Source organism: Haliotis asinina, chromosome 2 (assembly GCF_037392515.1).
Source record: "Haliotis asinina isolate JCU_RB_2024 chromosome 2, JCU_Hal_asi_v2, whole genome shotgun sequence".
NCBI classification, from domain to species: domain Eukaryota; kingdom Metazoa; phylum Mollusca; class Gastropoda; order Lepetellida; family Haliotidae; genus Haliotis; species Haliotis asinina.
In genome coordinates, this window is record NC_090281.1 from 37,487,118 (window position 1) to 37,501,159 (window position 14,042).

Genomic DNA, 14,042 nt, shown 5'->3' on the forward strand with positions numbered 1-14,042 from the left:
CCAAAGCACCTAGCGGTTTCACATGCATAGGGTCACCCTCCTAAGAAATAGTGAAAAGTGACAACAAAAATAATTATCGGTATTTTTTGTGTGTGTTAGTGAGTAATTCATCGATCTTAAATGGATTTCAAGAGCTTATTGGTACAGTGTATTTATAAGATAATCTTAGATTTAGAAGCTGGCTTCCCACCCTTCTGACGAGATTGTTTTTCTGTTGCTAGTTTCTCTTTCTCATCTCTTTTCTCTGTCTTCATCTTAATGATCTCATCGCTCGTCAGAATGCGATGGGAAGTCAGCTTCCGTGGATTTGATTTGGAACTTTGTTTCATTACAGAGGGTGGGAGAGAAAACTCGGACTTGATAGCGTCTATAGCCTCAACCTCGGACACTATCTATTTCAACAATAAAGTTGCCTGATTCATCTAAAGAAGATGGAGTGTCACCTATCAAAACCGACAAAATGAAGTCAGTGTCAGACAGGAGAGACGCGCCCTCTGGTAACGCTGCCTCAGATGTAGATGAATCCACTGATGCCCCAGCTACTGGTGTAGCAGACGCTCCGGCATCAGGCGTGATGATGCCAGAATTGACTGGAGCGTCAGCTTCAGCAACAACTGGAATATCAGCAACTCCCCCTTCTCCAGATGACTCGAAGCTCACGTCAAAGGGTTTGCTAGGGGCAAAAGTCTTATCTGGGATGGAATTCCTATTTACAGGAAATATTACGCATTTCCTAAATCCACTGCAGACATTTCGTGTCACGTGATTTAAAATGGCGCCGCTCATGCGATCGATCGACTGAGATGTTTGCTTGCAAATATTTATTTTTTAATATTTTGATAACGAAACTAGGGCGAACATGTAGGTATAAGTACAAAGAAGCCATTCATATAAGTTTTTGTTTTTGTTTTTGCGACAAAGGATTTCCACCATTGCGGCCTATGGGGGTGCGGCATAGCGTTCATGTAGTGAACGCTATGTATCTTAGCTAACCAATCTCCTACCGAAACGGTTGTTACTTTAAACTGCTCGAAGGAAGTTAAGGAACGCCCGACTCTTTCGTGTTAATCTGTCATTCAGTGTTGTTTTAATTTCTTTTGAACACTATATATCAATTTGTTATTTCACAAACATATGGCACAAGCCAACATCTTTTACGACAATAACATAACATAGTGATATGGCTAACCTTTTTATTTACGACAACATCCCTTTAAGTTTATTCTTACAGGTACGAGTAACACAACGATTATTTGTAAAGGCACACTGTACATGTGTTCACGTTTAAAGTAACGTTGGTTGACTATTGTACGAATCAGTGAGGTTATCACTAGATAACCGACTCGTGATAACCGTAACGTAAAGGTACTAACGGGATGTCTGTACAGAGGCTAGCTTTCTGTTGTGGGCAGGGTTTCCAAGCAGAGGAAGTACCTCTCCCTATTACACTGGTCATCCTCCCATTCCCATTGGCCAGTATCGCTCATTCCCAGGGAGGCGCAGTTTTCTGGGTGGGTTGAAGAGGTTGAGCTGCTGCAGGTGCCAGTGCCGTTCACGAGTGGGGAGCTAAAGTCATTTAACGGGACGACGTCGCCCGCCAGATAACGCCACTGGACACGGTCCAGGAGATTGGACACCCCAATCCAGTATTGTTGACCTTGTGAGAGAATACGCAAGTTAATATTCAAACACATGCATACGTTATTAAGTGTTTGCTTATTGTTTATAATGAAGTCGTAGATAACTTGGTTAATGTTATTAGCAATGTCCATCCATTGAGACTGCCTCCTTGATTAACCGTCGTTAACCGTCGATTAGGACATGTCTTAGCAAAGTAGAGTAGTAAAGATGCAGGCAAGAGGAACAGGTCCAGTCAGATGAGACAGGGAACCCTCATGTCTTCTCCGAGTGTTAACTGCCACAAGTGAGTGGGTAGGATTCTATGCCGCTATCAGCAACGTATCAGCAATATCACGGCGGAGGGACACCAGAAATTGGCTTCACACACTCGGGAACTGAACCTATGGCTTTGGCGTTAAACACTATGCTATCCCACCGCCCTCGCAACAGTTCAATTTTCCTTGACAAAACCAATTCAGTGAACATTCATACTGGCATCTAGTGAGTGAGAGAGTGAGTTTGGTTTTACGCCACCTTTAGCAGTGTCACGGCGGGGTACACCGGAAATGGGCTTCACACTTTGACCTCACGTGGGGTATCGAACCCCGGTCTCCAGCGTGACGAGCGAATGCTTTAACCACTAGGCTACGATACCGTCTTACTGACATCTAACTCCACTAATGATATTGGTCCAAGCTGGAAAATGTTCCCATCCCTTGATTATGATTACGACTAGCCAAGTATAAAGGGGTTTGAAGTTACCTTTTAGAGCGTTGGAAGTGAGAATACCGTTGACGAAGTCGCTCTGTTCTTGGGTTCTGATCATGGCAAGGTTACCTCCTATGATGCTACAGTATTCCTGGAACAATGGTCTCTGAATGTTAGTATTCATCGTGTAGTTGTAGTCGTGTAACGGCGCATTTCAAATAATGGGTCAAAGCTGGGATATACGCTGGTCTTAAAAGTGAATAAGTATGATTTTACGCCGTTTTTAACAATAGTCCAGCAATATGACGGAGGGAGTGAATAGAACCCGCGTGTTCGGTGTGAAAAGCAGATGCTTTAACCACTAGATTATCTCGCTGAGCCGTTAAAAATGAAGATAATTCATTATCTGAGTGAGATTTGCTCCACAACCATTTGATAGTAACCCGATTATGGGACGCAACTATAAGTTTGAATATCGAACCCTTCCCTACAGGGCCACCCACGTCCCCAGGTCAACCCTAACACACACCAGTGTATGCCATAGTAACCAACATATTTGTGTCAATGTAACGTTCTGTTAAAGAATGTACATTCCAAGTTAAACAAAAAAATGTTAATTCAATAAGACATTCTGGAATAAATACAACATAGTTTCAATCGGAAGACGTGGGTGTTGTTTACCTTGGCTTGGGCATATGTCGTTTGGAATCCGGAGAAGTAGAAGCAGTTGTCCTCCAGCTGGAAGTGATTGCAGGGACATTCTGTGGAAGAGTGAGTGAGTGGGTTGGGTTTAACTCTGATTAAACCAGTGGTATGTTGCTATGGGGGTGTTACACTGGTGTAACCCACTCAGGTAGTACACGGTGACAACTCCTGGCAGAGCGTTGACAAACCAGCAGAAGGCAAACCAAGCAGTTCAGTTCAGCTATTAGCATCATGTTTCTGCGCCACAGGTGACAGTTTGTTTAAACACCGCACACAGCGTCTTTCCAACTGTATTAATAATCGAGTCTGGGGCAGACAATCCATAGCTAGAAAAACTGAGTGCGTGAGTGGTTTTACGACGCTTTAGCAAATGTCCAACAATATCACGCTGGGGGACACCAGAAATGGGCTCCATGTCGAGAATCGAACCCAGGTCTTCTGCGTGACCCATATATTGCTGAATACGGCGCTAATCAACAAACAAGCATCCAGGCGATGAAGCAACAAACAAATTGTACCTACGATTAGGTGTATACACATACCTAGCAAAACACCATCTAGGACCACCTCTACCAACTGAAGGATATCTGTATCGTCCACGGTGGTGAACTTGTTAAGACGGATGTACCTTCCGATTGATGTGGCCAAACAGGCGTACGTGGTGTTGGAGCCGGCGGCGGGAGAAGTGCTGCCCACGGTGGCGCAGATCTCAGGCGTCCCTCCGAGTGTTGGGTCCTCATCATAAACCTCGATGATGATGTTGCGAAGACGCTCGGCTGCAAAGGTGGAAACAATGACATTCTATACGGCAGTATTGAAATGGCGTTAAACATTCTGGGCCGTCAGTGGTCGTCTGCATGAGCAACTGACTAGGTATTGATGACATATAGTGACGGAGGTCCTTCAGTCTAACACGGGTTTCTGGGAAAAGGTATCCAGACTTTGGAAATAGAGTGCTGTAGACAGGAACCCAGTTTTGTGGCAAATTTAGATTTCTACTATCCATTGTATCCATCTTAATGTAACCTTTTATCACTGATAAAAATACATCTACACAAGCATGGGCACACATGCGAGATTGTTGGTTGGTTTGTTATGTTACGTCGCACCCGGCAATATTCTTGCTATATGGAGGCAGTCTATAAATAATCGAGACTGGACAAAACACTCCAGTGATCAACAGCATGAGCATCGATCTAGACGAGTGGCATATGATGACACGTTTCGACCAAGTCAGCGGGCTTGACCGCCTGATACTGTTAGTTGTCTCTTACGCCAAACACAGGTTACTGAAGATTGATTCTAACCTCATCTTCACAGATTAAATTTAGCCTACGAGGTAATTTTGTGCACTTACAACTGAACTAGACTATATTCAGACAGGTAGGTAAAGTTTTAGGGGGACCGTGGATGCTAAAAGGCCTATATAAACCTAAAGTGTGCGTCTCACTATGTATGGGGTCATCTCTTGTTTTCCCAGAATAACCGTATTTGAGGTTTTTGTTTTTGGGGGACAGGTTTTACTTTTCGCTCGAAAGACCGCTTCCAAGGTTTTTACTTTTCCTAACTTTATATGAACATCAACATTCAAATGATACACGAATGTTTGAAATTATTTGAAAAATATCGTTCAAGAGTAAACTCGCAATACAAATGTTTTTTCAAGGGGATTTAGAAGCGCAAACTCAGATTTTTCGGCAGACGCTCTACCGTCCGGCCACCGGGCTGACGAAGGTGGTGGGGTAAAATTATCTACTTATAGTTACTGTCATTAAATTGATTTTACGCGTGCTTCAATTATTGTTATGTAGTTTCATTAAATGATCATCTACATTGTAATTACCCACCATTGACGGTATGTATGTTAGAGGAAACACTTCTCCTTGGGTTTGGTAGACAGAACTTTTTCTCCCTCGTGATTTTCCTCCCCCTCCGGTTTTACATTGTCTACCAAAACCTCGGAGGAGTGTTTTCCCCTATACATATGCACTCAACACTTAACAAACTGTTATGTTTATGGTCAGTTAAATTATGTGATGCCTCCCTGTTTTTTAACGAGGATGTCTAACATAGCCCTTCGGATACAACCATACAATAAAATATCGCCAAGTATTGTGTCCATTGTAAAATGTGTTTGGTTGTGTTAAGCACAGTTGAGAGCCTTGCTTGTGGTTTTTAGGAGCTGGACATTCAATGAGGTAGTGCTAAACTGTTCTGGGCAGTGTAAGTTACAGCATTCACACAGGAGAGGAGACAGGTCTTTACCTAAAATGCTTCTACATGCCTTCAATGCACAATTTCCTAGCCTGGCGCGAGTTGAAACAACTTCTGTGCGACAACGCGGACATATTTTAACATGTTTATTACTGGACAGGTAGAGCATATGTCTTTACCTGTAGTTGCATTGTCCCATTTATTTTGCCAAGATGGAATCCAAACAATATCGCAGCGAATGTGGATGGGGTCTAAAGCAACAACAAGGTGCAGGTTGTTGTACATAATGTCATTTAGTGAACCATGTACACCTGACTGAATCGCTTCTACAGCTTACAACGACCCATTTTAAAGTTTGAGGTATAGTTGTCAATTCTGTTGCAAATACACACAAATAATCATTCATCCTAAATTTGTAGAATAAATCTTGGTCAGGGATACAAAAAGCCCCACCAGCACGACCATATGTGGGATCCTTTGAAGCACCTGTGTAGACATGAGTAAAATTGCTATATATAGTATGCGTGTAATCTTGGACAGAGATTTTGATAAGACTTGTGTCTACACATGTATATGCACCGTTTACTCACAGCTGCCTCCCTTGGTGTAAAAAGCCGACAGAGAGAGAACTGAAGTTGAACATGACGTCCGATAAATATTTTTACTTATGAAGGTAATTTGTGATAGATGTCATAAAAAGCCTAGCCATCTTCAGTTTAAACGATGTTTGTTGCTTGGAACTTAATGTGCAGCCAGTAAGTGAAGTAGAGTAACTTTGTGAGAAAGGTGCCTAAGGTGATCATAACTCCCATACCTTAACATCGTAACTCCCATATCTTAACATACTGTAACGACAATCGTAGCACTAAGGTGATCGTAGCTCTCATATCTTAACATGGACACACGACCGCCGTAACGCTATTATTACCGTAGCTTCCATACCTTAACATAGACTTACGACAGTCGTAGCGCTAAGGTGATCGTACCTCCCATATCTTAACATATATATACGACAGTCGTAGCGCTAAGGTGACCGTAACTCCCATATCTTAACATAGACTTACGACAGTCGTAGCGCTGTGATCGCTGTGTGAAACGTACCCCAGGTAGGTATTTGATGAATAGGCAGTTTTATAATTCCTACGGTGACGCAAATATATCGATACAAGCAATTTTTAGGTCACCGTCGGTGATGTGCAAGGTTTAGTATTGGGTTGTCCTGGCTACCATCAATATTCTGTTCAATAGTGACAATTGTTTTAGAAAGAGGGAATTGTTTGTCCTCCATAGCTGCCTTCATGCCATGAACACCTGCCATGATATTAAACAGTTCTAGGACTGACACCTTCTCCTCACCGGGGTCCTCCTAGGAAAACTTACTGAGCTGCTGAGACATTGTTAGGGACAATTTCTTTGTGTTTTCTGGTTACAAGACGTGACAGCTGACGGTGAGGAGATTTCACCAGATTTTACCAGCGCTTCATAAGATTGACAGTTTGACCTAGAACTGTGGCTTGTTTGTGGAACAACCCTTCGTTTCAAACAACATATTAACTAATTGCTAACAATGTCACGTCCACTCGTATCACATACAATACCTTACCTTTTCCTGCCTTTAATGCAAATTTGGGATGTCGGTAATGAGTTTACTCCATAATACAGATTTCTACAGACTGTATCAAACAAGCTTACACAAAATCTTACGTTTGGGAAGGAAGTCCGTTGGCTAGAAATTTATTCGTTCAGCTTAATGATTAAAAGGGATAATATACACAATCAAGTGAATATACTGCGTCCATTTTACAGAATAACTCATACTGAAAGGGAATGAATTTATTTTTAAATTTCAATTTAATAACTATTATATTACATACTAGATATTGTTACCGTCAGGTGGATGACGAAGGGGCAAGAATTAACCTTGAAACGTCGTGTTAAAAGAATTAAAGAAGTTGTCATCCATAATAGTGTCTTGTATTAAAGTTTATGACATCACTTTTGAATTTATGACAGCACTGCATTAAACATTTAACTGACATACTGGTCAAGTCAAGAGTTTGAAATAGTTTCCAAATTATACCTGGAAGTTACTTGTCCACAAAATAATTCACTAGCTCGAAATCTGAATGTAGAATCTAAACAAAAGATTACAAAAATAGATGAAAATAAGATAGCCAATCGGGCCAATAACTGTGGAGAGATAGTTAGCTAGCGAGCCAGTATCTATATCGCCCACGGTCAAATCAGCACTGACACAAAACAACCTCTCTCTCTCTCTCTACTTACAACAGCAGTCCCCCCTGTTGGTAATGCTGACGGAGAGGAGGGAGTAGATGCCGCCCAAGTCGATATCCATGTAGGGCGTTCTGTCGCCGACGTCGGATGCAAACGTAGTGTTGTCAGCGACGAAGTCGGTGCCAAATCCGCCATCTACGGCAAACTCTGGACCGTACGTTACGGAGCCGAAGGTGAAGGCCGAGGAAGAAGAAACCTGTGATCCGAGGATTGGGATCACCACGCCTGGGGACAAACAATCACAGCAGCCGATAAGTCAAATATAAGGATATATCTACCTGTATGTCTTCCAGCTCGGAGCAGGGGTAGCAGCAATACATAGTGTACGTCGAAACTCATGTGAATGAGTGGGTTGGGTGTTAGCAGTGTTCCAGCAGTATCACGGCGAGGAACACCAGAAATGGGCTTCACATGAACATTGTACCCATGTGGGGAATCAAACCCGGGCCTGCGGCATGACAAGCGAATGCTTTAAGTACTAGGCTACCCCACCGGCCCTAGCAATTTTTGTTGTGAGACAGACCGCATTATACTCATGCAGTCTTGCATATGGTGTATATGTAATATATAGTGAATATCTTTGAGATAGAAGTTGATAAATACGTGGGAAAAAACGCACCTGTCTTCGGAATGGCCATTTTGTGCAGGAAAGTGAAGGAGCGTGACTAACGCTCTAACAATAAATTTGGCCAGTTTAATTCAATCTCACTCAAAGAGACATACCTTTCATCAGTAGTTTTCACCTGCGCCCTTTCTTTCATCATTAATCAAACAGCGACATCAGAGAGAGGTACAGTACGTTTATGTATTTAAACAAATATGAAAGGATAGTATCGATGCGTTCTTTTGTCAGATATCGAAAATCAAAGCTGTATCGTGTTTCTGAACACGTATGGTACAGAAATGTGTGTCTGACAGGCAATTATACGACTTGAACAAAATCCTGTCTATATGTATATAAAGTATATAGTATATAGTCTGCCAATCAGCTTGAGCTCATATCATGAAATCATTTAATTTGAAAGGGAGCACATTCCTGGAAATCTAGAGTTTGCTTCATTTACGATTTTATCATTCAGAGAGGAATAGGCTATAGTTGTGAAAAAGTGAGTGTGTCCCGCCCCACCGTGGGTATCGGACATCGTTGTGTCAGTGATGTCAAACTTTGAAACGTCCACAACAAGGCTGCCCCTTGGTCAAGCCAAGAATTTTGAAACACATTCAGCGACATTTTAAAGAAACTGCGTACTCAACAGATGTTGCGTTGAAAACTGAAATGAATACTTGACTCAGTACTTCCTGATAGTGTAAATACTGAAGTAAATCTTTGAGGTTTTGAGAATCTGCACAACTCAAATACTTCCAGTGCATCTGAAGAAGGAAATCCTTCTCTGAATGTTCCAGCTAATATCAGTAATATTCCAGCTAAATAGTGGAGGAGTCCGGACTAGACAACCCACTGATCAGCAGCAGGAGTATCGGTCTGCGCGTCTGGGAATCTATGTCATGTGTCAGCCAAGTCAGCGAGTCTGACCCATAGTTTGCTGAAGATCAATTCTATCCCTGATCTTCACATGTCCTTCACAGATTAGAGTCGAAAGTTTATAACAATGATTTTTGTTTCCTAGAGCGTCAACACTTGAAAGCACCTCGTTTTCTACTCTAGTAACAACAGTATCTGCTGTGTAAATATTGCCGTTGTCCATGTTTTGGGTACATAAGCAGGACAGAGAACACGTGGTAGTTGGAAGCATAAATGGGCTTAAAACTTGTATAAAATATTTCATGTACACAGTGGAAATCAAAGAATCCTGTAACGCTAACAACTAGGATCAAAGTATAAGCTGTCAACTGACGAGGTCTTAACATTATCTTAACGCTAATAACCTGGCATCAAAGTATATACTGTAACTGACAGGGTCCTAGCAGTATCTTAACGCAAATAACCTGGCATCAAAGTATATACTGTAACTGACAGGGTCCTAGCAGTATCTTAACACTAATAACCTGGCATCAAAGTATATACTGTAACTGACAGGGCCCTAGCAGTATCTTAACACTAATAACCTGGCATCAAAGTATATACTGTAACTGACAGGGTCCTAGCAGTATCTTAACGCTAATAACCTGGCATCAAAGTATATACTGTAACTGACAGGGTCCTAGCAGTATCTTAACGCTAATAACCTGGAATCAAAGTATATACTGTCACTGATGGGGTCCTAGCACTATGTTAAAGACCACTGCTACGACCCCGCCAGTGACAGTATATACTTTGATGCCAGTCGTTAGCTTTACAAGACTCTGTATTTGAAATCGTACATCGTCTGTGTAAATAGCATATCTTACCAGGGTTTCAAAAAGCCAAGTGTCTTCCGACGTCCGGGACAAGTCAATTTTCATGTCGGGCAATCAAATAATGGTATCTTACTTGTCCGTGGACCATTAGATAATTTCCAGTTATGGTTTAAAACTGCAAATAAACTTGGATTTCATTTCATATCTGCTGATAATAATAATAATAATACAAACAAACCAGGCATTCTTTTCCCAAAACTGAAATTGATTTATTAAATGACAGTAGATTATTTCTATGAAACTTTCTGCGAACTGTTCATTACATGAAGTAAACTGTTGTGTTTATGCTGCCGCTCGAACTTTGGAGGAACTTCACACGGTTTCCAAGGAAAAGTCCTCTAATACTAAGAACAATAAACCAAAGAAAAACCGGTTTCAAGTAAAATTCACAGAAACTAGAAAATATATTTCCTTGATAGAGCTGTGCCTGAAATTAAGATCATCAGGGAATCCCATGTCTAAACGACAAAAGGCAATTTGGAGAAAATTAAAATTACAGTAGAAGACAACAAAAGAAAAAGTCCTTCTCCAAATTGTCGATTCCCTTAAGGCCAAAATAAAAATTTGGACTGAAAGAAAGAAAAAATGAGAAAAGAGAAACACCTTAATCAAACTAAATAAACTATTGAGAAATAATGAAAAGCAATTCTATAGGCAACTCAAGACAAGTGGTGTTGATGAGCATGATAAACGGCCTCCCATGGATGCCAATGAAACGTTCTCGAAACAGTTGTGGTTCATACCCGGCGACTGTAACCTGGAGGCACCATGGGTCAGTGATTGTGACCATGCAATGCATGAGAAATTAACCAGGTCGTTTGTCTGTTACATCTCAAAAGATTGCCTGAAGACGGTATTGGAAACTGTTTCCTGTGTCCAAGCACCACTCCTTCACTGTCTCAGTTCTCTTGTGGACACAGGTGATGTTCCTCCATGGTTCTGCAAAGGTCGCACAATACTTCTCCCCAAGAAAGGAGACTTGACCGATCCCAAAACCTTCCGCCCTACCACATGTCTAAATACTCAATACAGACTATTCACAGGGTGTTTGACGAACTTCGTGTCATCTTATTGCTCGTCTAATGACATAATTTAAAGAGAACAGGGGCGAGAAAGGGATATTGGGGGTGCAAGGATAAACTTCTTGTACAGAAAATGATTTTGGAGGAGGCTGAAACGTATCACCGCAACCTCTCCATGTGCTGGATTGAGTACAAAAAGGCATACGACTCTGTCCCTCACGAATGGATTCTGAAGTCTCTTCAGTGTATTGACCTCCCTGAGCGACTACTTGATTTACTCAAGTCTTTAATGAGTTGCTGGTCGACTCAACTTGAGATGTACTCAGAATTGCAGGTGCAGGCTTCGGAATCTATTGCAATCAGAAGGGGAATTTTCCAGGGGGACTCCTTCAGTCCTTTGTTTTTTATGTCTGTCTTTAAATGCTTTGAGTTGTCTGCTCAATAGGGAGGAGGGTTACCATCTCGGACCTCCTCAGCACAGATCCCAAACGCCTCTTACTCATCTCCTCCACATGGATGACATCGAGCTCCTTGCCAAAGGAGAGACCAATTTGAAACAACATGTTCTCCTTGTCGAATCCTTTTCTAGTGATATTGACATGACATCTGGACTCGACAAAAGTAATACTCTTCATTTGAAACGTGGCAAGGTAACCAATGATGGATCGGTCAGGTTACAAAGAGGAGGAGTTATTGAGCATCTTGTGGAAGATCAGACATACACCTATCATGGAATGCAAGTTCGAGACAAGCTCCAGAATGCCCAGATTCAAGATAAACTTCGGGCCGAGTATAAAATTAATCTCGTTTGAAGAAAATCTGGAGCTCAGAGCTAATGCTCGAAACAAGGTCAATGCCACAAATACTTTTGCTGTGCCAGTCCTCTCCTATTCCTTTGGGGTAGTTGATTGGAGCAAACAAGACATCCAGAGTCTTGACCGCTTGACCAGAAGGATCATGTCTGATAACAGAGCTCACCACCCTCGTTCCTCTCTTAATCGTTTATATATGCCAATCAATTCTGGAGGTCGGGGTTTGATTATTGTGGAGGCTCTTCATGATAGAATTTTATTGTGCACTTTTGCGCATATTTATCTATCGGATGATCCTCTGGTGATGCACGTTCCATCAGCTATTTTAAGCGTGCCAAGGTTGTTGGACACGATCTGAAATTTGAGGTTGATTTTATTGATGATGATGTACTGCTGGACGGTACAGCGATGAGAGTAAACCAGGTGACCAAGTCTGCTCAGAGTCGGTCATTTGTGGAGAAGCTGTCTGAGAAACCATTGCATCGTGTGTACATGCAGTGTGTGGAACATAACAGCAATCCAACCGACTCCTTCGCCTGGATGAAGTCGGTTGGTCTCAAATGTGAAACTGAGGGCTTCCTTCACGCTGCTCAGGACCAGTCACTTCCCACTTGCAATCGCCAGAATGTGATTCTTAATCAAAATGTGAACATGAAATGTCGTCTTTGCAATGAATTTACAGAGCCTATCCAACACCTTGTCAGTGGATGCCCTTCCTTGGCACAAACAGCAGATCTTAAAAGACATGGTGGCATGGCTCGCTGCTTTTACTATCGTCTCCGCCATGTCTGTGGCTTTGACCCCGAGGTCCATCCATGGTACGACCCTGAACATGTCCAGGGCATCCTGGAAAATGATGCTTTTAAACTTCTCAGGAATAGGCCAATATACAAACAAATATACAAACCTGATCTTGTCCTTTTTGATAGTAACCACTGAAATTATTTATATAATTGAATTTTCTGTCCCTTTTTGACAGCAATGTGATTGGCAAGATTCAGGAAAAGCATGATAAATATGCGGACCTCGCCTTTGAAATGTCTCGCTTGCATCCCAAGTACACTGTCGCCAGGCTCCCCATTGTTCTCGGTGCCCTTGGTTTGGTACCTTCTGATCTCTTAGCGCAAATCAGGAGTGTGCCCGAGTTCTCCACCGGGAGTACAGCCCTTCTGACAATCTGGGTAATGCAGAAGGCAGCAGTGTTGGAGAGCCTTCATATTCTCCGGAAAGTTCTTGTTGGGTTCGACTAGGCAGTGTTTCCTGGGAGAAGTCCCATTTGCTGTCTGGGCGTGGAGAGGGGGCAAGGGCCCTGAGCTGATGATGAGCTTTACCAGCCTGACTGTGCAAGGATCACCCGAACCCTTTCTGCTGCATTCTATTCTAATCTGTAGAACATAAAACTACTAGTAATAATGATAATTTACAGCTATCTTTCTTTGAAATTTATCACTCTTCGATAAATAGTCCAGTAATCATTAACATCAAACTCGGTGTGATAAAATCAGGGCAAGTGGAAAATTAGTCAGGACAAGTTACTTTCTCGGAGTCACTTGCCCTGTGGCAAGTGGCGTGTAAAAACATTTTGAACCCCTGCTTACTCAGAACTGAACAGTGTTATGGCTAAACCGAAAACTTCAGAATTTGAGTTGGAAACTTGTGGTCGAAATTTTAGTTGCAATACTCACCATGCGTTTCAGAAATCCCCAAAACAACCCAAAACAGGGATATCAACAGCATTGTAACTAACGAGCAGTTTTCTGACAATGTCAGTGCCTCTATATTTATATCAAAATCCTCAATTTTCATTCTCCACAGGGAATAATTAACCTCGGCTGACCAGGTTTAACTTCTATTTATCCATCCGATTGAATATCGTAGGGCAATTAAGGTACCAGTTAGGTTTAATCAAGCTGGAACTAAACAGGTGTTCGTTCTGATTAGACCAGGTCACAAAGCATATGTGATATCCTGATGATATAGCGCACATTGTTCTATGGAGGATGAACGGACTTAAGATAATGTACACCTACAACAATCCTCCATCACAGCAGGGAAATTTGTCTGTATTATGGTCTCTAGGCCATGTTATATTTCCCTTCCCACTCAGCCAGTCCTCAATGAAGCAAGTCTAGATTTGTATATTTTCAGGGAGTCTCCCTTCATACTTTGGCTCCTTTTCAATTAAACTGGAGCTGTGTGTCAAGATAAGGTAAGTTACCTCGTCTGGACTAACTCTGAGACTGGGTGGTGAGACACAGTTACTTCTTTCAAAGGGTAACATCATTCTGACTGAATTCACAAGTCTGTG

The 14,042-nt window shown here is 42.0% G+C and overlaps 1 protein-coding gene across 1 annotated transcript; it reads right to left on the reverse strand.

Annotated features, from left to right (window-relative positions):
- Nucleotides 1–1,352: 1,352 nt before the first annotated feature.
- LOC137273689 (fucolectin-1-like) lies at nt 1,353–13,471 on the reverse strand. Its single transcript, XM_067806488.1, has 6 exons — nt 13,420–13,471; nt 7,534–7,767; nt 3,576–3,809; nt 3,010–3,089; nt 2,383–2,479; nt 1,353–1,657 (listed from the first exon to the last, which is right to left on the reverse strand). The coding sequence occupies exons 1-6, from the start codon at nt 13,469–13,471 to the stop codon at nt 1,392–1,394; spliced, it is 963 nt and encodes a 320-aa protein (XP_067662589.1). The 3' UTR covers nt 1,353–1,391.
- Nucleotides 13,472–14,042: the final 571 nt, after the last annotated feature.